The 24,077-nt window shown below is 45.7% G+C and overlaps 1 protein-coding gene across 3 annotated transcripts in view; it reads right to left on the reverse strand.

Annotated features, from left to right (window-relative positions):
- Positions 1-3,470: 3,470 nt before the first annotated feature.
- Positions 3,471-24,077, reverse strand: part of RIF1 (replication timing regulatory factor 1) — a 57,623-nt gene continuing 37,016 nt past the window's right edge. For 2 of the 3 annotated variants that reach the window (XM_032966581.2, XM_032966562.2), the window contains exons 27-35: positions 23,398-23,558; positions 22,438-22,524; positions 14,623-18,034; positions 14,221-14,322; positions 12,024-12,113; positions 10,623-10,759; positions 9,330-9,480; positions 6,102-6,159; positions 3,471-5,247 (exon numbers count right to left, since the gene is read on the reverse strand). In XM_032966581.2, the coding sequence (XP_032822472.2) occupies positions 5,018-5,247; positions 6,102-6,159; positions 9,330-9,480; positions 10,623-10,759; positions 12,024-12,113; positions 14,221-14,322; positions 14,623-18,034; positions 22,438-22,524; positions 23,398-23,558 (4,428 nt within the window). In that variant the 3' untranslated portion in view covers positions 3,471-5,017. The remainder of the gene's footprint in view (positions 5,248-6,101; positions 6,160-9,329; positions 9,481-10,622; positions 10,760-12,023; positions 12,114-14,220; positions 14,323-14,622; positions 18,035-22,437; positions 22,525-23,397; positions 23,559-24,077) is intronic. The other variant, XM_032966572.2, reaches the window with a different exon arrangement.

Raw genomic sequence — 24,077 nt, forward strand, 5'->3', positions numbered from 1 at the left:
GGAAAAATACCTCAAAGTGTTTGCAGAGACGAATCACTACAAATTATTCCCCTTGATGGCATCTTGATTAGCAGTGGCTCGTTTTGGAATGTTCTACCCCACCTTCTTCTTGAAAGACTTCCAAGCATGTTGTGCTTCCTTTCGAGACCGAGTCTCCTGTCGAAGAAAGCAAGAACCACCAGCTCTTCTCCGAGGTTCCAGAGGTCCAGTAAATGTAATGTTGGCATTAACACTTGTGATCTGTCTTGTAATTCTTCTTTGGTTCTTTCGGCAAAGTCACGTAGGTGAAGAAGGCTACTTGTGTTGTGGCCGAAACGTCGTGAGAATTTTATTGTCTTATTTTATTATTTTATTCTCATTCTACATGACTTTGCCGAAAGAACCAAAGAAGATGAATCCTTGCAGTCACGAAAGCTTTAAATCGAAATGTCTTGTAATTGTCAAGCTTCTTCAAGAACTGCGAGTCATTTTCAGGTGCCGTTGTGGGACAGGAGCTTAAAGCCATGCCTTCAGGTAGTAACGTGCCACAAGCACACTATAGTTATCGTTGATTACTGAAGCAGGGCCTTTTACACCCGCGCCCAGCAACACGTTTTTAATAACATGTTCTGGACAACCCTAGAGGAAAGCTCTCGGAGGAATGTTCTGCGGTGAATTTCTCTAGTGTTCATAAACATTCAAGATTACATTCCAAATTATTCCACGGAATTCCCACCTATTCCAGAAACGTACAGGTTATATAAATTCAAGGTATATGCCAGAAGTTCCAGAACTTTGTAAAATTGTCAAGATTGCTTCAGAAATCCACAAAAAATTTACAATTTCAATTAAGCCAGAGTGAAACTTAATTACTTTGGAGCAACTCCTAAGCATCCTTCGATTAAGCAAAAAATTCACGCTTATGCATAATTTAATTAAATAAAAACGATCCACAGGGTGCCCCAATTATAAAATACTAGCAGGAAGTACCCAGCTTTGCCCGGGGCAAATATATATTTCAAAACTTGTCTTCTCTTAAAAACATAACATATACACACAAATACTAAGCTATTGTGAAAGGCCGGCATTCCGGTTGTCTGTCCATTTGTTCATCAAAAAAATTATAAGAGGCTTGCAGAAGTCATGAATCAAAAAGTTATAGCAAGGGGGAGTAAATAGTTGATCTAAAAGGTTTCCAAATATTGTCGACCCCCCCAGCCAATTTTTGTTTTGTAGGCATATATACCTACACACCCTACATACAATAGTCAGTAGTATCTAGTGACTCTATAGTAGTACCTACTGACTCTAAAGTAGCATCTAGTGATTCTTCAGTAGTATCAAGTGACTCTACAGTAGTATCTGGCTCTACAGTATCTACTGAATCTATAGTAGTATCCACTGACTCTACAGTAGTATCTACTTACAGAAGTAGTATCTACTGACTATAGTAGTATCTACTGACCGTAGTAGTATCTACTGACTCTACAGTAGAATCTGGCTCGATAGTATCTACTGACTCTAGTCATATCTACCGACTGTATAGTAGTATCTACTGACTTTAGTATTTGTTGACAGTAGTATCTACTGACTCTATAGTAGTGTAGTGACACAGCGCCGACTGTTGTACAACAGCAGCAACTGTAGTGGACACTTAGCGCACACGCCGTTGAGCAGAAACACGGGTGTGCCGGCAGGGCGGAGGAACTGGGGCAAGGGTCACGGTAGACCTTTTTGGGAGGCCCCTGGAACCCTCCGGTGGGTTCGAGAAGGGAGGCGCGGCTAGGGCGGAGCCAAGCCACGCCAAGGGGAATATAAGCAGTGGAGAGCGAGAGCTCCGGGGTGCCGGTTCTGGGAGTGGACTCGTCTCGTCGTCGCTGTCGTCGTCATCGCCGCCTTCGTCGCTGCCGCCGTCGCCCGATCATTGCGTGGCCGGACAGAAGTTGGCTGTCTCGGTTGACACCGTTGGTGCAACGGGGACAGGGTCGTGTCTGGGCCGGGCTGTACGGCAGCGTGGTCATGAGAGAGGAAGCTGGCTTTGGTGGAGTTGAACGAGATAATAGAGACGGTGCCTCCTGCAACTACCTCGTCTCCGACTGAGTGTGTGCGCACGCCTCGGACACTACAGTAGTATTTACTGACTGTAGTAGTATCTACTGACCGTAGTAGTAACTTCTGACTGTATAGTAGTATCTACTAACTGTACTATCTACTGACTGTAGTAGTATCTACAGCCTCAATAGTATTGACCGACTCTATAGTAGTATCAACCGACTCTCGAGTAGTAGTACACTTGCACTGTTTTTTTATTCTGGTGTTTTGTATACAACTGTTAAATACCTCGTTTGTTATTGTGCCATATTCTTTTAGGATCCTTTAACTCATTCTCTGCAATATTGACGTTTTTGTCTGTGTTTTTGTTAATGTGCTCATGCACCACAGATCTCCCTTGTAAAATAGCTGGGCAAGTGGCTTGGCTATGTACGGTGTAAAAGAAGTTCAACACATATACATATATTCTTTGGGTCTTTTGGTAAAGCCACGTAGATAGGTTTAACCTATCTGCAGTCACGGAAGCTTTAAGTTAAAATATACATATATAAATAAATGTAACACGCAATGTAAGCACCATTATTGATGCAAGTCAGTGCTGTAAAATTTTACGTTAAATAAAAAAAATGCTTTGGCCAGTCACACCATGGCTTTCCTGTGAACGGTGCCATGGAATATTGGTACATTTCCACACTTCTCTTGTGAGCCCACGAGTCCTCGAGCCAAGAATATTAATTTCGTATCGACACAGCCTCCGTGAGGCAGATTAAAACTAGGTGCTTGGGCCAATCCATGTCCACAGATTATACTTGCATCAACAAGTGGTCTTGTGAACATTCAGCCAAGCTCTTGCACGGTAATTAGAAAAGACGTCTACCCAAAATGTTTCTCATAACTTTTCTTGTTTACTATGACGCTTGTTTAAACCAGGACAGCCTGAGTTTCACGACTCTTTTTAGGAAGGTCCTGCCCGGTTGTTGCAGTAGGGGGGCAATGCTGCTACGTGTAATTGAGTAATTTGCAGGTCATTTCCAAATCTGGCAAATTTTGACCGTAAAGTCGGCACGCAATTGCCTCCTCTTATGACCAACACGATGGGATCTTTCACGTCGATTTTAAAGCAGGCGGTGCATATTTTTACGGTTAATACACATGTCGCAGTATTAATCAGAACGGCTGCTAAGACTCAAACAGTGAACCCTCTGCAATAAACGGCAAACATGTTACCGCTATGGCCATGTCATAACCAACTTCATCCCGTGGTAAAAATATACCAAGGAAATTTTAATAATTCAGAACCGGGTGATTTTAAGCAAACATGAGACCTGATGACTAATTCACTTGACATTTTATAACAAAAATATGAATCTGAAAATAAAACCACTTGGGTGGTGATTTCCCAGATGCAATCACAACTAAGCTTATGACAAAGAAGATAATTAGGTGTTATATTTGTTAACTTTATTTAGCAACTGTTCAATCAACATATTCACAAAAGTGGTATGCATAAACGAGAATAGCAAAGATTGAACTGTATTGAAAAATTAAAATAATGAACTGACATCCCTCAGGATAAAACACAAACACTGCTGTGCTTCCACAACTGGTAGTTAAGTGAGCAGTGTGTGCTAGGGCAGAATGTTCAGCTGGAAAGTAAGAGTGGGTGGGCACACTGGCAACAAGAAACAACCTTGGCAATCGAATAAGGTTGACCTTGGCTTGTTGCATTGTGCCTGCGGGTGGAGCGAGGGTTTACGCGATAAGACGTGGCCAGGTTACAGAACGGATGCTTCGTAAATGGGTGTAACAGCTTCACACGTCAACCGAGTGAGATGTGTCCAATGCTAACTCCGAATTGGGACTTCTCCACGTACCACACGAAGTTAATAGGTAAACTAAGATTTCTGCTTTAGAGAAAGAGAGCAGAGATCTAAGCCCTCTCCCCTCCCACGCTGAGATGTGCTGCTGTCGCCTCTCTTGTTCATGTTTCTTCCAAGCAACACATACAAAACTTCAGTGAGCACCAATGGGTTCTTGCCACTTCCCCTTGCCAGGAATGGCTAACACAGAGGCAGCTAGTGCTCCGCGCCGGCTGCTGTTACATTCAGGCTGAAACCCTCAACAAAGGCTTGTGTAGAAAGTGGCAAAGCTCACAGGCAAGCTTCATGGCCCTGTTAAACAACGGACACTACCTTATTCATTCTCACGTGACAAAAACAGGCTGCACCAAACTCTTTGGTTCTTTCGGTAAAATCACGTAGGTAGAAAAATAATAGATCGCGACGTTTCGATTGCAACACAAGCAATCGTCATTAGGTGGGACAACCACAGCAAGAACATCTGCTGAAGTAGGTGAGAGATCTGCCATGGCACGAGGTTATATAGGTTATATAGGTCTCGGCAGTAGGGGGTAGGAGGTGGGGGGAGAAAGGCGTTTCCTCCCCCCCCTTCTCTCTCCCCCCCTGCAGCCGATCTCTCAGATCTCTCCCCCGTTGACTCAAGTGCTGCCGCGGGGTCCACTTTCTGCCCCGCCCCATCTCTCCCCCCACCTTCTACCCCCTACTGCCGAGACCTATGTAACCTCGTGCCACGGCAGATCTCCCGGCTACTATAGCAGTTTTTCTTGCTGTGGTTGTCCCACCTGATGATGATTGCTTGTGTTGCAATCGAAACGTCGTGATAAATTATTTTTCAACCTACGTGACTTTACCGAAAGAACCAAAGAGTATGGATTCCTGCAGTCACGAAAGCTTCAAATCAAGGCTGCACCAAGTAAGACTCAGACACTTTGGCCAACCCAGGTCACGTTTGGGAAGTCATTGTGTGCCAGACGTGGCCACGTTGTAGTTGCATCGCATCAGCACAGCTGCAGAAGTTGAGGATCTTGCTTGATTCTCTCTCCATCGGGCATGGGGAGCGATGCCGTTTGTTTGTGGGTGGCCAAGGCCGGGTTGCAGGGAACAAGGGCGTTTCATAAAGATGGTGCTCATCGCCGCGCCATTGCCTGAGCGACGTGCACCAGTGCGGAGAGAAGTTCACCGTGCGCCTGCAGTAGCAGGGGCAGCGGTGTGACCCTCAGCTCTTCGCTAGGATTATGGTGCGTCAGCGCTGACACCGCCGTCAAGAACCCCGTGCCCCCTGCAGAGACAGGAGCACCTGGGGCTTCAGCTCTGCTAGCCTCCTCGCTCAGCCCATTCACCAGCGCCTTGCAGTCTACTATGTTGGAAGCAACATAGAAAAAGACACAACGCGAACATCCTCAGTCAAGAACTAGCTAAACATCTCAGGTGCAGGCTCCGAAAGTGGTTCACAAAAAACGTAACTTATTTGTCGAAAACAATATTTAACTCAGTGAGGATTATATATATTTAAAAAACACTGACATGGTGCTGGTGGCACGCATGATAATTATAAATACTTTTATGCTTTTGATTTGTGTCAGGGATAATATTTCTGCATTTTCAATCAGCTTAAACTCAGGTTTACTTTGCATCAGAGAAAATCTCAGCAAGTTCTCCTAGGTAGAGAATTCTAAGTGGAATTTGAACTGATTATTCTTATATATTAATAAGGATTCGGAGAATGGAAACAAGAAAACGTTGCATAAGACACGAGCTCTGTATATCACGAAATGATAGCAATGCTTTAACACGAAGGCTTTCGCGACCAATATCATCCATAAGAGTTTTTTTGGGTTAGATCGCGTAAATATATGAGTCATTAAAACCCGCCACCACCCGAGCCAACTCGTAAGGGTTGTCACGTAAACAGAACGTGACAATTCGTCACTAGTACAGCACACTGGTGTGTTGGAGAGCCAAGCCACAACATTTACAAACTGAGTACGATGTTTCGCCAGGAATTACAACTAGCTTCATCAGGCGACAGCCAGATTTGTCGCCGGATGAAGCTAGTTGTAATTACTGGCAAAAACATTTAAATGATTAAGACGATTTACATTAGGTGGCTGCTACCGTTTTTCTCATATGGCCTCAATACAAAAACTTTTTTGACTGTCCCCTCATCAGGGTTGAGAGAGGAGATAAACACTGGCTTCAGGGAGAGGTCACCTTGGTCGTCGGGAGGCAGCACCAGCGCCATCTCCTGCTCCGTGGCCCCTGGCCCCTTCTACAAACCACAATAACATCAACCACCACCATCATCCTGTTTAGAATGCAGATCTCTGGGGTAAGCACTGAAAGCGAGCTCAAGTTAAAGTCACATCATTTGGTGATACAGCCTGTTCTCCTATAATGGCGTTTTAATATTTTAATATATAATATAGGGATGAACAAAGACTAAGGCGTGTGGTGGGTAGCATCTAGAAGCATCCGGCAGCATCCCGCCTTGTGTGATGCTATATCGAGGCAGCCGTACAACCGCTTATTCCTACTCGCGCGACATATTTCCATTCACAGGATTGTGTTCCCGAATATATTCATCGCGTTCTATCCGATTAGTGTGATGAAAACACGTGTTATAGGACAGGGGTGGGAAACATTTTTTCTGCCAAGGGCCATTTGGATATTTATAACATCATTCGCAGGCCCATACAAAATTATCAACTTAAAAATTGGCCTGTTATATTTGGTCAAACATTTAATTAACTCGCCCCTAATGTGATGGCTGGAACTGCTTCTCTTTGGTAAGAGGCGTGTGATGATGTTAGCTGGTAGATGATGTTGCTACTCGCAACGGCTTTTCCAGGTTTGCTCCTAGATTATTGAATTTCGAGTCCCGCCTGCGGTTGCCTTGGCAGGGCCAGATCAAATGATTTCGCGGGCCTCACACGGTCCGCATGCCGGACGTTCCCCACCCGTTATAGGAGAACAGACTGTACTGCGTTTGCAGTGGTGCACGAGCATATATAACAAAACACAAAATATTTATTAGTAACTTTTAAAAGTCCCTTCGGTCCTTATATTTATTGAGAGCTTATCTAATTCGGTTGAAATTATCATTTGGCCCAGCAATACATCACGAAGCAGATGATGTTAATGATGGTTCTGTTGGCCTCACTATAACAGCATACCCAAAACGCAATGTGCCAGGAACACAAACATTTACTTTCAATCCAAATTAGCTTATTGAGTAACACATTTTTGATCATTGCAGAGTTTGTCTGTTCCTCAAAAGCTACTGATAAGTACCTATTCAAGTGCTAACTAAAAAAAGATACTGTTCAATAAGAAACACTATTCTAATTTTATTATCATCATGCCCCACGGTGTAAAGTGCAGTTTCCAACAGTTATCGACTATCTCCCTGGCCTCTCTATGTTCCATGAAGAAATTCCATAGTCTGAAACGTCGCCTGTAATATATTTATTCCTATTAAGGTCAGCACAGTGGGGTGGTGGTAGTGAAAGCAGAAACAACACCAGTCCAACTCCCCCATCCCCAAAGTACTTATTTTACATATAATTAACCTTGAGGAGCTTAAAGCCCGAATAAGACACTGATCATTGCTGCTAACCCTGTGTGTGGAAAATGAAGCCCGGCCACTGGAGTCATGGTAACGTTGTTGCTGACCCACCCACAGGTCTGCCCTTCACGCCCACACGTGCATAGTATTTAAACCATACAAACTATATTTTACCAGGTAAGGCCCACTTTAACTATAGAGATCTTTTTCAGAAGCGACCTGGCCACAAATAATAGCTCAACAAAGTGGCGTATCATGTGGAAATGTATACCAGCCAAATACTCTAAACGCATGTGACTAAATGTGGTAGGTAAAACTGGAGGACCTGGAGAAAAATACACACGACCATGGGGAGAACATGCAAACTCCAAATATACAGGCGTCAGGGTTGGGTTTGAAGCCACAACCTCCTGTATCCCAGGAGAGGTAGTTAACATCTCGCCACCATGGCATACACACACATCACTGTCTGCTTCACCCGTTTTGCTTAATTCCCTGAATCTATATTGCACAGGGGAATAAAGAGCCAATTAGCACTTATGTACACTTTAATTTATTCAAGCAATGAAAACAAAACAAAGGAAGCCAATTATAGCATTTCGAGTAATGTCCCCATTATCAACCCTCGAAGAGATTTTACAAACTAATGTATTGTATGATTGCCATGGCTGATGATGCTGCGAGGACTACTCCTGCAGTGATTGGGCATATCCAATTTAAAGCCAAGAGTGACAAATATGTCGAGAGACAAGGATACGTGAATTAGAAATATAACGTTATTTATATATCAGTACAATAGGCACTACATAGCTGTTTAATGTTGCTGTACCTTAATTGTAATTGTACTATGATTAGCTTAAACATAACCTGCCATAGTCAACTTATGCTTATGCCAATTTGTTATTTAACACCGATGCACATTTGTGCAATATTTCCAATTTCTCATGTGAAAAGGTTGTTTTTGCAGGGTTTTCTTCATTGATGTACTTTGTCTTGCTTTTGTCATTTTGGTGACACAGATCACTCTCGCAAACTGGACTATCCTGGTCTCTTGAGCTCTCAATTGCTTAAACAAACAAAATTAAATGTGTCTGGCGATGGGACACCGACTAGCTCCATGTAGTCTATACACCATCGTTGTAAAGCCGAATCATTATCCCATCACTAGTTAGCTTCTGCAGTGGTTAACATAATGCACTTTGAACCCGGTGACTGAAATGCAATTCCCGGTAAGTAATTTGGAGTGTATTTTTCAAATTTGGCAACGTTTTACCATGGTGCCAGCACTAAAATGGCCTACTTTTTATTCCAATGTCACAGGATCTTTAATATCCATTGTGGAGCAGACCGGGGGGGGGGGGGGGGCTATTATACGGTTAATTGGGCAGAAGGATGGCACAGTGGTAACACTTGTCTCAAAGGACGAATTTTCTACGTTCGATTCCGGACTTGGGGCCTGTGTGGAATTTGTATATTCTCCCTCTATTCTGGATCTTCTGATTTCCTCCAATAGAAAAAATAAGTAAGTGGTATTGGCCAAACAGCCCTCTGCTTAGACATTTCCTGACAATTAATCAATTGGCAACATTGCCTCCTCCTGAGAAAACTTGGTAGGTCTATGCTGAAAAGAGTGTTGATACTCGGTAAGGCTTTCCTGGGAAAGCTTACAGAATGCATCCACAAAATTTATCAGAGTTGCGGCTAGGTTCCAACCACAAACCTGTGCAAATCAGCGGATGTGCAACCGCTGGGCCATGTCACCAAAATACTGGCCATCCCGTCTCCCTCTAAATGCCCACGAGACGATGGGCTGCAGCAAGAGCAGTCTCATCAACATCACCACCACCTATAATAGGAAAAAAACAAGGTTGCACCTGCTCATGGAAAATCTTCAGGACCCTGTGCAGCGTGTGAAACTTGGGTGAGCGGATGGGTAGGGAGTGCAGGTCTGCGGAATTCAGTGCCGCCAGATCACCCACGGTGCTGATGGAGCGCGCTCGCACCAAGTGGCCAAGCCCACGGGCCCTGGACACAACACACACAGGCGCACGTGTCAAGACAAAAAAATATCCTGGGTGTAGCTGTTCACACCATTGGGGGAAACTATAACTATAAAGCCTCATTGAGTTTCACGACTATGTTTCAGGAAGGATCCTGCCATGTCGCAGTAGGGAGCGATGGTTGCCATGTATGAATAAAATTGATTTATTTAATGCAAAATAATATTGGTCTGCCTCAGTCCACTGAGCAGAAGGTTCAACACAGTCAGTTCTGAATCCCCGCTGGTCTGAGATCACATCTCGTGAAGTTTCAAACCAACGCCCACTTATTCATATTCTTGGTTTTTTCGGCTTAGCAATCATTGAAAGGATTTGATAAACCATTTCGGGTCTTAATTGATTGTTCACGCTTACGGTGGCTTTCAGACTGCATCCATTATTTTCGTCTCCCCCCTCCTCTTTTCCGAACATAGATGGACTCGTCCATCTGAATAACTGCCAAATTGCTCTCCGTGGTGCTACCGTTAAAAAAAAGGCAACTTTTTTCAAATTTTCTTGCTGTGGTTTTCACACCTGATGATGATTGCTTGTGTTGCAGTCGAAACGCCGTGAGAATTGTATTGTTTTATATTATTATTTTATTGTTTCCCTTCTACGTGACTTTACCGAAAGAACCAAAAATATGAATCCCTGCAGTCACGAAAGCTTTAAATCAAAATTCAACGCCCACTTGTTGAGAATGCAGAACTAACTGAAATGGAAACTAAACGATAAAATATTTTTCTTTTACCAGGTAAGGCCCACTGTGTTATATATCTCTTTTTCAGAAGTGACCTGGCCACAAATAATAGCTCAACAAAGTGGATTATCACATGGAAATTTATATCAGCCAAATACTCTAATAAAGGCATGTTTATAAATATGGAGGGGAAAACCAGAAAATCTGCAGAAATATCCACGCAACCACGGAGAGAGAAATGCAAATTCCAAACATACAGGCATCAAGGTAGGGATCGAAATCACAGCTTCCTGTATAGCAGGCGTAGTAGTTATCTTGCCACCGCGGCGCTCTGTGATACACATGGTTGTGGCACAGTGTGCGATTGTGTATGTTTAACAGGGCTGTGCTGTGCATGTGGCTGTGCCAATAGTTAACACTGGCCTCACCATATCGCCGGCGTGAGCTGGTGCAGCACGGCCTCCACTGGAGTTTTACAGCCGATGAGCGCGGGGAAAATGGGGCCCACGCTCTGCACGGGAACCACTTCCAGTGGCTGGGGCAACATGGTGCACAGCTGTTCCTGCTGAGGATGCACGGAGCAGTGAAAGCGTGGCAAGTCATACTGCGCAACGCACATAGCAGCAGCACAGCCAGCCTGGCTGTAACTCGAAACCCGACAAGACTTGGCACATCAGAATAAGGTAGGGGGGCAAGTAAGGGAGCAACAAAAATGCTTTCGACACAGCTTGGCACAAGGATGTGGCACTAATCTCTAAGGTCGTCTTCATGAACCATAAATCAAAGCCCCACATGCCTAGCGACTAGCAATGTTACTTGCTGTAATAATTGGACACTTGGTTATCAAGTCAAGTTTAGTCATTTTACTCGGTAAGAACTCAAGAGACCATGATAGTCTCAGTTGCAAGTCACGACAATGACAAAAGCAATGCAAATGAAGTACAGTAGCGAAATAAAAAATAAGTCAGGGGAAAAATAACGGCAACAGGGGAATCGAAAAATATTGCCAACATAAATCAATGTTAAATAAAATATTTCCTGTAATGTAAGTTGGTTCAGGCAGATAATTTTAATCATTATAAGAATTACAATTAAGTTACAGACACATACCTACTAATCACCCAGGAATGTCCTTAATGCATGTGACGTCACTCCAAATCGACCATCCCTCATTAATATTCATGAGCAGGTGACGTCCTCCAAATGGACTACCCCCCTCCATTAATAATAATTAGCGGCTGACGTCACTCCACATGGGGGGCCGAGGCGCCTCCTACCCCCTCCTCAGCGTCAACTTACAACCCTCACTACAAAGGCAGAACCCTCATGTCATGCGATCTCCGTAACGCTATTGAGACATCAAAGTAAAAATGACGTCATGATGAACAAAGGATTATAACCTTAAAATGAAACAGGTCTGTGTCACCGCGACCTTATAAATTGCACACGCATTAATGCAATTAATATCACGTCGCGGTCTGCTTTTCGCTTGCAAGTTTCAGATTTACTGCAATACACCCGTCCTTGGACAGGCAAAAGGCTAGTTAAACAGAAATAGCGTTACTATTGTACACATATGTAAACAATCCGCCACTCCTACTGGGCGACGATTTTTTCGTGTAATTTACAATGCCTCTAGTACTTCGTCGAAATGTGCTTTATAAATGTAATTCATATTTATTACACACGAGCTCTCTCGTCGATCGTTCACTCCGCTGTTAATTTGCGCACTCACTCGCCTGCTGTATTCCCTAACACTCCCTGCCACCACACTACCGCCCCTGGCACTCCCTTGCTCTCTCTATTGCCACTGCCACTCCTCCACTCACCAGCCGCTTCTTGGGTGGGGTGTTTCCGAGAGCACGACGAGAAAGGGGCCGCCGGCTCATCGGGGAGATCCGCGTCGGAGTCAAAAGGTGCTGTGCAACACACACACACAGACGCACAGCTGTCACCATGGATGGGGGCTCACAACCACCTGTGTGCTGGTGTGGAGACTGCCTGGTGTGTGCGCAGGGGTGCGTGTGTGTGTGTGTGTGCGTGTCAATGCGCATTGGTGTGCGTGCGTGAGTGTTTGACCGCACACGTGTAAGATATACAGAGCATGCACATTTAGCGCCCGATCACAAACCACTCTCTAATTCCATCAAAAAAGTAACTTGCAGTGCCACAACTATTAAAATGCATAAGGGAAAGAACAGGTTTGCTAAGCATTTCTGTGAGAACTTGGGGGAGGTGTAACCCCTCAGCTCAGATAACATCATGGGGAAAAGTGGGGTTTGGGGCTGTTGTGCCTTAAATATTTGGAGGAAGTAACATCTCCCTGTGAGTGAACAGGCTCATGTGCCATCTCTTAAGGAAGCATGAAAGGTGATCCAGAGCCTGAGATAAGGTAAAGTGTCAGGCAGAGATGACCTCTCAAGTGAACTGCTGAGAGAGAATGGCATTTGTATTACATCAGGATGGGTTCCACAAGATTGTAATAATTCCTTGGTGGTTCCCATTAACACGAAGAGTAACTACAATGATTCTAACAACTTTAAGGGCATCTCTCTCGTCAGTGTGCCAGGAACGATCCTGGCAAGGACATTTCAACATCGCCTTACCAGGCACACTGAGGAAGATGCTTGCGGAGCCGGAATATGGTTTCAGATCGGGTCTGTCCTGTATGGACGTTATATTCACTGTCCATCTGCTACAGGAGAGGTGTAGAGAATTTCAGCAGGACCTAGATCTCTGCTTTACTGACCTGGTCAAGGCCTATTATACCATCAACAGGCAAGCGCTCTGGGTTATTTTTCGTGCCCATTTTCTGTTTACCTTGGGGTGCAACAGGGATGTCCTCTGGCCCCTAAACTATGTAACATATATTTTTGACCATGTTTTCCATGGATGTACTGGAGGAATTTCCATATGGTTCAGAAACAATGGGAGGATGATCGATAACCAGGTGCGGTCAAGGAATGGCTCCCTATAGGTCAACCATGTTATGTATGTGGATGACCTCGTAAGTGCTGCTCACTCTTAGGAGTTGGAGATGCTGCGACTGAACCGGGAGCATACTACTAAGAAATGGAGCCTTACCATCAGCCCCAAAAAACACAAAGCACATGCCTGGGTACTTTGTCAATGAATGTTCCACTTCCTCTGCTCCCCATAAAGTGATGGAGGATTTGTGGAGAGAGTGGATACATTTCTGTACCTGGCTTATGGCCAACTCTGATTTAGCAGCAGAGGTCTCGCTCTGAATCAGTAGAACAGAAATATAGTTTTATCAGTTGCGTCACACTGTGTTGAAGATACCTTGCCTATAACTTCAAATTAAGCTCCGGGGCTTCTCGGTCACAGTTATACCCTTCCTTCTCAACGCTTGCGAAACGTCAGGCCCTTAAAAAGGAAAATCTACGCCGGTTTGGAACTTTCAGACTGGCCCACTAATGTTCCATCCTGGGTTTAACAAGAATGGATGTGTGCTCACAGAACCCTGAAAGATCTGGACAGTCCCATTAGTGAACTCCCCCAGAAGGTGAGACTGGGTCATGTAGCCCGCATTCCCAGCCAACCTAATGCCCAAGCAGCTTTTGTTTGGCTGGATAGAGGGGGTTAATGGACTAGAAAAGATATTGACTGATGCAGTAGGGAAAAATGAAGAGCGGAAAAGACTTGCAGGGGTGTGAAGATTGGCCTCTGTGGAGGAGACTCGTGAAGGAAGCTACTGGGCAGTTGGAAGAAGTTGCCCTCTAACAACAACGGAGAGCAGAAGAGTGCAGATCACAACAACGAGTGGAGTTGGAGCACTGGGCGGCAAAAATACAACAAAGTTGACACAGTAAGGGGCAAAGGTGGTGCATCTACCAGTCATCTCAGTCAACCCATGGCACCTGGGTCTGTCCCGTGACCTCCTGCCTGCGAGCCTTCCATTCTTCACGTGGTTTCAAAGTGTACCTCGTCTGGCACAAGCGTCATGGTGACATCACCACCACTGAGTGGCGAATAGCGGTTGTTATTATCCGTGTTCGTACGTACCTGTGTGATCGTGCGGGACTGGCTGCGGCTGGGACTGCGGCGGTCGATGTCATCTGCCAGCGTTTCGTGCCGGATGGGGTTAGCAAATGACACGCGTCGTGCCTGTACACATACACACAGAGACATGCTGCCATGTTTCAACTAAAGTAAACAAGTCAAAGTGTCTCCCTGTTGAAACAAGCGTCGTGCAAAGCACATCTCTGTTAGCGATCCTGAGATGCTGGAAATTCCACATAAATGGTGCACCAAATTCTCCTTATAACAACCACTGTTGGGCATTCCACATTTTAATGACCATGGAAAAGTAATGGACTGAGTCGATGCATAAGCAGGATCTGAATATTCAATTCTCTTAACTGCCAGTACTACCTGGCAGGATTTTTTTTGTGACGCAGGTCTCACCTTGTTTGGTGGAGAGTCTGACGGCAGCTGCTCAGCCTCCGACTTCCTGCCCGCTGCCTTCTTGAGGATGCTGGGAGATGGGGATGCAGCTGGAGACCACGTGCCTCTTGGTGCGACCGGTGGAGGGCTGCCTGCTCTCTGGGCGATGTCTCCGTTCAACCGCATAAGAGTGCTGCACCCTGGTGAGGCTGGAGCCTCTGTAGTCTGGGCTGCCATGTCCTTTTTTTTCTCCTCCTCCTCCTCCTGTTGCCCCTCCTCCATCTTGCTGTCACCCATGTTCCTCTTATTCTCCTCCCCTGGCACTTTCTGCTCTCCTCCTGCCACTGCCTCAGTCACAGTAACCATCACCTCCTCGCATACGGCACTGACCAAGGGCTCTGCTGGGGAGGCCCCGCTGGAGTTGATGATCTCCAGCTCGCTGCCGTCCTCTCCAGGACACACCTCCTGGCCCTTGGGATTGCTCTCTTCTGCTGGGTTCTCCTGAGCGGTCAAGATTGGCGATGCTATCTCCTTGCTCATCCCACTTGAAACGACACCAAATTCTTCCTCCTCAAATCCGCCTTTGGTTGGCACGGCATGAGATGCGGTGGTGATTGTATCAATTCTGCCGGGATCCGCTCCACATGAAAGAGAGGTGGAGGCAGCGCAGTCACTCCCTCTGGAGACCAGCAGCGAGGGAGAGGGGGGCAGCATCACATTACCCGGCTGTTCCCTATCTACAACATGAGACGTTTTTACATCGTTATCTCCTGCACTGACAAACTCTGTTTCGGGGTCGTGCTCCTTGGCTTTAAAATCAGTCGTGATGATATCGTTCAAATCTATAACCAATTGTTCCTGAGCAGCGCATTCTATGGTGTTTTTTGTTTCGTTGAGCCGTGGAGATTCTTCAGGCCCCACCGGATCACTCACATTATACTCCTCCTCCCCAACCTCCTCGGCAGTCCCTTCCTCCACCTCATCCTCAACATTCTTTAGCAACTTTCTACCCTTCCCTCTTCCTCTTCCTCCTTTAACTGTTCTTTGCGACAGTTTCTCTAACGGTGTCTTCAATGGCTGCAGTGGCGAATCTGACTCGGTGATGGCATCTCCACAAAGCCTGGGGCAAGGTTTGCCCTCCAATTCACAATCGTCTTTGTCGCTCACAGCGGCTCCGCCAGTTGCTGGGGCGGACGCCTCGGGCATCGAGCGTCTCCTCTTCATGTAGACATTCTCCCAACTGTACCTTCCGCAGCCCCAGCTCTTCCTCTTCCTCTTTGACCGCCTCAGCAAGTTACTCAAGCCGAGCTTGGGCTCCAAATGTGAGCTACCTGATAGGACGAGCTCCAAGCACAAAACACTTGTTTCTGCAGATGCCGATGTCTCCGTGGGTTGCGGGTTGGTGTCGAAAGCTGTGTTTTCTCTGTCCAAGATTCCGGCTGCGCCATTGTCCCTCGTCACACCTGCACTCTGCTCACTCCTCTCGAATGCAGGAAGCGCCAACGCTCTCTCCCCATTCGTTGGCGTGCGCACCACATCGCGTACAGAAATGCGGACACTCCCGTTTGCCCAGCCAGAGTTTGCCTGCCCACCTGGGATGCTCACCAAATTCACCCTCCTCTTCTTCGGCTCTCCACTTGCATGGATCCGACTGTCAGAACTAGTCGGTCTGCTGGGGCTGGCCTGTGGACTGAACACAGTACTCTCACCGCTGGTGCCATTAATCTCCTCTTCCGCTGCCACCGCTGCAGTGTCACGTGTTTCGGTTAAATCATCTCCAACATTTGAGCTGGAGGAGCCGTCCCTTGCTTGACTACTAGACTGTTCATCAGATTTGAAGGCCTTGAGCAGGGTCAGTGCAACTATTTGTGGTGGAGATGAGGACTCTTCAACCGCAGATGAGATCGTGGGGGATTCTGTCATCGTAGGAGTGGATGGCTTTGCCACTGCAGAGAAATATTTGGAGGTTTCTACCATTTTAGAAGAAATCATAGGGAATTGTTCAACTGGAGCAGCAACAGGTAACTGTGCCACGACAGGAGAGGTTGTGGCAGGTTGTGAAACCACGAGGGAAGACACAGGAGATTGTTCTGCTGTAGGGGAGGGTGTGCTGTTGTTGGTGCTTAGCAGGGAGATCTGAGACAGCTTTAGCTGTCGCCCCCGGATTGCTTTGCTGCGAGGAGTGTTGAGGTCGTTGCTGCATCCTGGGATTGCTGCATCTGCTACTGCAACACCAAAATTAGCATTCCCTTTCAGACTGCTGTCGGCCATTAAGCCTTTGTAAGAACCATGCTCTTGAAAAGAAGCGCTATCTGAGAGAGATCCAAGTCTGTGCTTATCAGAACTAGATTCTGCTTTCGTCACTTCCACCTCTGAATCTCCCATGTACATGCCGGGCTCGCAAGAAAGCAGCTTCCTGCGGGACTTGCTTGCGCTCAACATCTGCCCCTTTTGAGATGCTCTCCGTTGGTTAGCTGCCCTACCATCGGTTCCGGGTGTTGGCTGTGGAATGTCGCTCTCCATGACCAACTTACTCCTTGGGGTCACGACAGGAGCTGCATGATCACTGCTCTTTATGCGGCACTGCCTGCGGCCGCGTCGAGGCTGTAAAGCGCCCTCTGGTGGGAGTTCCTCCTGGCTGTCGACCATTACGTTCCGTTCTGCCGCCAACTTCCCATCCGACCCCGAGCTCAGGCCCTCACGCGCAGCGTTTTCCCGACTCTTACTGCGGCGGGTTCTCGGTTGTGCCACCGGCTTGACCGGCAGCTCCCTGGAGGCATCCTCCTGCTCCTGCTGCTGCTCCTCCATTTCAAGATCGACTGCCAACTCCTGAAACATCTTTTTCGATTGGCTGCCAAGAGTAGGGAGGGTTCGCTCTCCCGGAGTGTGCCTTGGCGGGGTACCAGCCACCATCTCTATCGACTCATTGCTGCTGTTGGCAGGGCCCACAGCCACATTCTCTTCACTGGCTCCCTCCGTGTCGCCTGCAAGCCCCATTGCCTTCCCATCCAAATCCAGGTTCGCTCCATCTCTATCTGTGCTGCCATTACAGCCCAGCAGCTCCGGTTCGGCCTCTCTGTTCTGAGCGTCGCATTCTGGAGCATCGTTTCCACTCTGAGGGGCCTGAGCTTTGTCGTCCACGCATGAGGAACTTACTTCAATCTCTTTGCTGCTGGCACTATTGATGATCTCGTCTTTACCACATGTTGTTGTCTGCACCACCTCCTTAGCGTTGTCGGCGCTTCCATTCAAGTGCCCGCTTGACACCAGTGCAGTGCGGTTATTTTCATCCAATGTTGTCCCCGTTGACTCAATTTTTGCAATGGCTTCCGTCTCCACCACCCTCTTCACAGCCATCTCATCCGCATTCATCTGACCGGCGAATATCGGAGTCTTGTGTGTGAGAGGGCTCAATGCGGAGGACCCACTGCTCCTGCAGAACCAGTCATGGAACACGCAAGTCAAGCGAATGTTTATCACACTCAACAACAGCCACCGGTTAAAACACACCTACTACCGTAAGGTCAAAACAACTACAGGCAGGGTATCAATAGCCATTTATCAATTCCAGTCCTCAAGCCCCAACCACAGCACAGGCTTCAGTGTTTATTAATCATCAGCTGGGTACCATGTTTAACTATTTATTTTGGTTCTGAACAATAAATTATTTATTTGGTGATGCTGCGTTTTAGGTGGTACACAAGCACAAAAACTCACATTCATCACTAACACCGTCTATTCTGGGCACTGACGGCGCACACCTGTAATCCAGCAAGATGGCAAATTATTACCTACATCGCCTGGTATGCAGGACATCGTAGTTTCAATCCCAACCCTGACGCCTGTATATGTGGAGTTTACATGTTCTCCCCATGGTCATGTAGATTTTTCTCCGGGTTCTCCGGTTTTTACCTCCACATTTAGAAACATGCGTTTAGAGTATTTGGCTGCGATACATTTCCACATTATGATAAGCCACTTCGTTGAGCTATCAATTGTGGCCAGGTTGCTTCTGAAAATAAGCTATATAGCTCAGTAGACCTTACCTGGTAAAAAATATTATTTTATAGTTTAAATAGTATGCATGGTAACATAAATATAGTTTTAGTTCAAGTGTTGGTGGATCTGATATATTGTGAAACTCCCTTCCAGTGGGCATCGAGGTGCCATACCATGGCTGTCAAGAAGGCAGTAGAGCAAGTGGAATAATCGCCCCCTCTTTCCATGTGTAATAGGATGGTGTTGCACCATCGCATGCGTGGGTTTTCTCCGGGTTGCTCCAGTTTCCTCTCGCATGTATAAACACTCACCATTAATTGGCTGTAAACATCTTAAAATAAAATATAAACCCAAAACAGGACCCTCCTAAAAAAAAAGTCCTATAATTCAGTGTGGCCTTCCTGAAAAAATAAGTAAAGTCAAAAAGGAAAAACATATAAAAGGTGACGTATTATGTTAATATATTTAAAAAAATTTATGCATATATTATCAGAGCATGTTTGTTTGCATGTTTTGCCACAAGTATATGTGGTTAATGCAGACTTGATGCCTTGCAAAGGGTATCTGACATTTGCTGCTATCACTTCTCCCAATGCTAAACGGATCTTGTTCAGGGCCGGCCTAGCCCTGATCTCAGAGAGAATATTATTGCTCTTTTTTGAACGAGACAATTTAGACAAGACTCTCTTGCAATTCCACACTTAACATTGACGGAAAAAATGTCTACACCTGATTGGGACCATGTAGATAACATGACAGCCTCTTCAGCTGCGTCAATGTCAGCTAAATGCAAAGATAACCTGATTTCCAAGTTCAACCTCTTTTCCAAGAAGAAGCCAGATCCACATATTAAAAAGTAAGATGGTGACAAGAATGTTATTAATCAGAGTAAAAGCCCAATTTCCGACAGCCTAAAATCGGTTCTAGCTAAAGGGTTGAATTTCACAGTCACCCCTAAACACAAACCCCTATTAGATGATATCATTGCCCAGGTCGACGTAGCCCTTAAGGGTTTGGGACACATTCCTGCAGACGTGGCAAGATCGGAAATCGCTGCAGTCCTCAAAAACGCTAAGACACCTATTAGCAACATCAGCAAAGATGAGCGCTTTGAGCTTTCTTAACTAAAAAAGAGAGATGACATAGTCATCCTCTCAGCCGATAAGGGCAATGCCACTGTCATCATGAACAAAACCTCATACAATAACAAAATTCAGGACCTACTAAATGATGGCAGCTATGCCAAAATCAAGAGATCCTACCAACCGCCTGGTTACGAAAACCAACAACATCAACAACTGATTCGACATCTTTAATCAAACCAACCAAGCGGCTTTCCTTAAAACCCTCTGCTGCTAGACCACCCAGATTTTATGGCCTACTAAAAATCCATAAAGAAGGTACACCACTCCGGCCTATCGTCTCCACCATTAACTCACCCACCTACAAACTGGCCCGATTTCTGTCTGAGACCTTACAACCATTCACTGGTAAGACCACCTCAGCTGTACTTAACTCAGCTCACTTGGTATCTCTCATTAAGGACATCTCACTGTCTCCAGGTGATATGCTTGTCAGTTTCGATGTAGTATCTTTGTTTACCAAAGTTCCTGTGCCTGACACCATTGCAATCATTTAAGATTTCGTCCAACAAGGACTGAATGCTGATGTACCGGCCCTGGTTAGACACTGCCTCACCAACACTTACTTCACCTGGAATGGAACATTCTACAAACAAGTTGAGGGTACCTCAATGGGTTCGACCTTGTCTCCAGGCATCCACCCTACGTCCTTCCTTGTGGAAAAGATACGTAGATGACACGTTCGTCATCTGGCCACATGGCCTACCAGCGCTGGGCCAATTCTTCAACCACATCAATTCCATACACCCAGCCATCAAATTCACCATGGAGGTGGAAAAGGATGGCAAGTTACCATTCTTGGATGTTTTAATCGAAAAGAAACCAGATGGCTCAATGCGACACTGCCGACAGGAAAGCCACCCATACAGATGCCTACCTAAAACCTGACTCCCACCACCATCGATCCCAGAAGAATTCCCTCATCAAAACTCTACACCATAGAGCTCATTGTATTTCCGACCATCACCACCTAGCCAGTGAACTGGAGAACGTACACCAAGCTCTCAAGATGAATGGATATTCAGACTACACAGTCCGTAAAGCCATCACCCCAACAGTTGGGAAAGAACCATCTGAGGACCCATACAATCCATCACCTTGCCATACATAGCAGGGGTTACCAAAAAATATTTCCAAAATCATGAGCAAACACAAGATCTAGGTTCGAATCAACAGAGTACATAAAATTAGTGATCTGATCCCATCTGTGAAGGATGTGATCCCTGACATGCAATACCCCGGTGTCTACAAGCTAAATTGTGTCTGTGACAGTAGTTACATTGGGGAAACTAAGTGACATGTCTTGGATCATGTTCGTGAACATAAGGCAGATCTGAAACACGGAAGGACCAATACCTTAGCCGTGGCTGATCATTGTTGTAACACTGTAGGCACGCACGAAATGGATTTTTCCAAGACAAAGGTACTCTGCAAACCCACTGGCTATCAACGAAGATTAGTTCATGAAGCCATCCAGATATATAAACACAGACACAATTTCAACCGAGAAGATGGGTACAAACTGAGCAATCATTGGAAGGACGTTATTAACCAATTTAAGTCATAAATGGCTGTGATGTTTCCATCCTACCTGCCGATGTTAGCAGTTATTTCCGACTCTCTGAGTTACATACACGCTAAATATCTCACTAACACAGCCACCGTTGCTTCTTACCCTCGAGTTGGCGGTGTCCCTCGTTTTTTAACGAGCTGGATGTCTCACTGGCACAGCCACCGTTGTGGTGGTCCGCTTACATTGACATGCTAATCTCTCACAATACAATATGCCACCTCCACAGCTACGTCGTCGTGGTGATATATCAGCGCTCCGATCTTACATTTACATGCAAATTCCATCTCTAGCCACGCCCACTTACCCTTGGGCTACACCCATCTCTAGCCCCGCCCACTTACCCTTGGGCTACACCCATCTCAAACCTATATAACATCCTGCTTCAGCAGCTCTGCCGCTTTATGTTTTTCACCTGATACAAAGAATAATCTATTTGGTGTTAACACCTCCTGTTTCATTGCCAGTAAGGGTAAAACCTATTCTTATTGTTAATCAATTTGGATACTCGCAAATAGGCTCCATAGATATTTAATATTTTTATATTCTTTGGTTCTATTCGGTAAAGTCACGTAGGTAAAAAATAAAACAACAAAAATCACGACGTTTCAGCCACAACACAAGCGGCCTTCATCAGGTGAAGGGACCAGGCTGTCTCGAGGACAGCGCTGGAGTGAAACACAGCCACGCTCAGACCACGACCTTTAAGCTGTGTGCGAGGAAACAATTTTGCTAATTCCTTTGTCAAGACACCTTGTTTCCTCGCACACAGCTTAAAGGTCGAAACGTCGTGATTTTTGTTGGATCCTTGCAGTCACGAAAGCTTCAAATCTAGAATTAATATTTTTATATCGCCCATTATAGATTTGTTCCATTTCAGGCAGTGTTTCAATTTCTAAATGCTAAAGATCAGTGAATTGTAAAAGCAGGCAGTGGGCAAGATAATGCTTACAATTTTAGGGTTAGGATTAAAAAAAAATACTACTATAATTGAGATTAACACCTTGTCATGGATATATCTAGTCTAATAGGCAGGGTAAGTAGTGTTTAAGATGTGTGGTGATGATCATAATAATGACTATGGGCTGTGCGGTGAGCGTGTGGACGTAGGGGTATAGTACTCACTCAGAGTCCTGCGTGCCAGACAGCTGAGAAAACACGGTGGAGTCCTGAGAGGCATCCAGTGTGTTGTACATGGTCGGTATGTCCACCCTGCTCGCCAATGGTGGGACATGGGCGGTGGGGGAGGGAACGTAGTCAGAGGCAAGGGTGAGAAGAGACAGGCAGAGGCAGAGAATGTTATGCCATGCATTGCGTAGCACGCGCTCTCACACCATACGCTTGGACTGGTGGCCTTGAAGTCAGTGCATTCCAGTTCACGTGTGGTCGGTTAGGCATCGTTCATGCAGATAGCCGGTTATGTCAGCGAGGAATTGGCAAAGCGCGCAATCATCTACAAGGTCGACTTGTATGAGCCAAAGCATTTCCCATTCCCAAGACTAGGCACCTGTGCCCATATCCCAAACGATATTTCAAATTGAATTGTTGTGATACGCAGAACTGATTGGTATAGTATGATGAACCTGTATCATGACACACGGTATGCTAAACTGTGTATTATCCACAATATAGGTTTTTGGGTTCGATCGCGAAATGTTAAACCCGCCACCACCCGACACACCCAATTAGTAAGGTTTGTCACGTAAAGAAAACATGCCAATTGGTTACTAGTTCAGCACACCGGTGTGTTGGAGAGTAATCCCACAACATTTACAAGTCGAGTATGACATTTCACCGGTAATTACAACCAGCCTCATCAGGCAACAGCTAGAATTGTAGATAAATCCTCCTGTTTTGGTCTTAAAAAGGGGGAAAAACCCTGCCAGAAAAAAGGAGAAAAACCCAATTATTATAGGTGTGATGTCGTCACTTGCAAGCGGGGACAAGGGGGGGGAGATTAATGTATTCATATAAATTACAATCGATATCTATTTTTTCGGTTGGGTTATTCACAGTTAATCAACAACAATGTATGTACATCATGTATGGCCATTATGCATATACACTATATGGGTCAGTCAGCACCTCTTGGTCCGCAGCACCTCCTTCTGGTGCTCTGTGAGCACACGGGATCGGCTGGCGGCTGTAGCAGGCGGGGGGATGAACACAAAGTCCTGGGAGCTCTCCTCCTCGAGCTGAACAAATTGGCGTGTGCGCACTGTCCTGGGCGACCGCAGGCTGCTTGCCTGTTGTGCAGCACAGCGCGCGTGGCACAGCAACGGTCCATTTTTACCAATTAAAACGTTTTCAAAGAGCCTAAAAAAAAATCACGGGCTCGAACGGAGTCCAACGCTGTTAAAAAAAAAACACTGACATTTTCAAAACAGCACGTGTAAATCATAACCGACAACTTGACAAGTTATATTTTGTAACATTTTTGTCTGCTGCACAGCAGTTCCTGCAGTGTGTGGAAGGGCTTGCATATACCACTATATGCATATACCCAGCAGTACATGTTTAACAAACCAAATTCTGCTTAAGAAGCTTAGAAAGTTTTAACAAAGTTAGAGTTTGCCCACGTAAACAAATGCTGCTGAAAAGACCTAAAGATGCAAATATTGTTGGTTTCTTGCAGTTAAAAGGATCATTGTCATTATCTTAACGTATTGGCTATTATCTATTTTCGTGGTACATTTGTAATGACAAAACCAGAACAGGACTGACACTAACAAGACAAAAATAACCTATTTTTGAACAGACTCGTG

This window comes from Petromyzon marinus, chromosome 2, assembly GCF_048934315.1.
Source record: "Petromyzon marinus isolate PM22_M1 ecotype Great Lakes invasive population chromosome 2, UKy_Petmar_22M1.pri1.0, whole genome shotgun sequence".
NCBI classification, from domain to species: domain Eukaryota; kingdom Metazoa; phylum Chordata; class Hyperoartia; order Petromyzontiformes; family Petromyzontidae; genus Petromyzon; species Petromyzon marinus.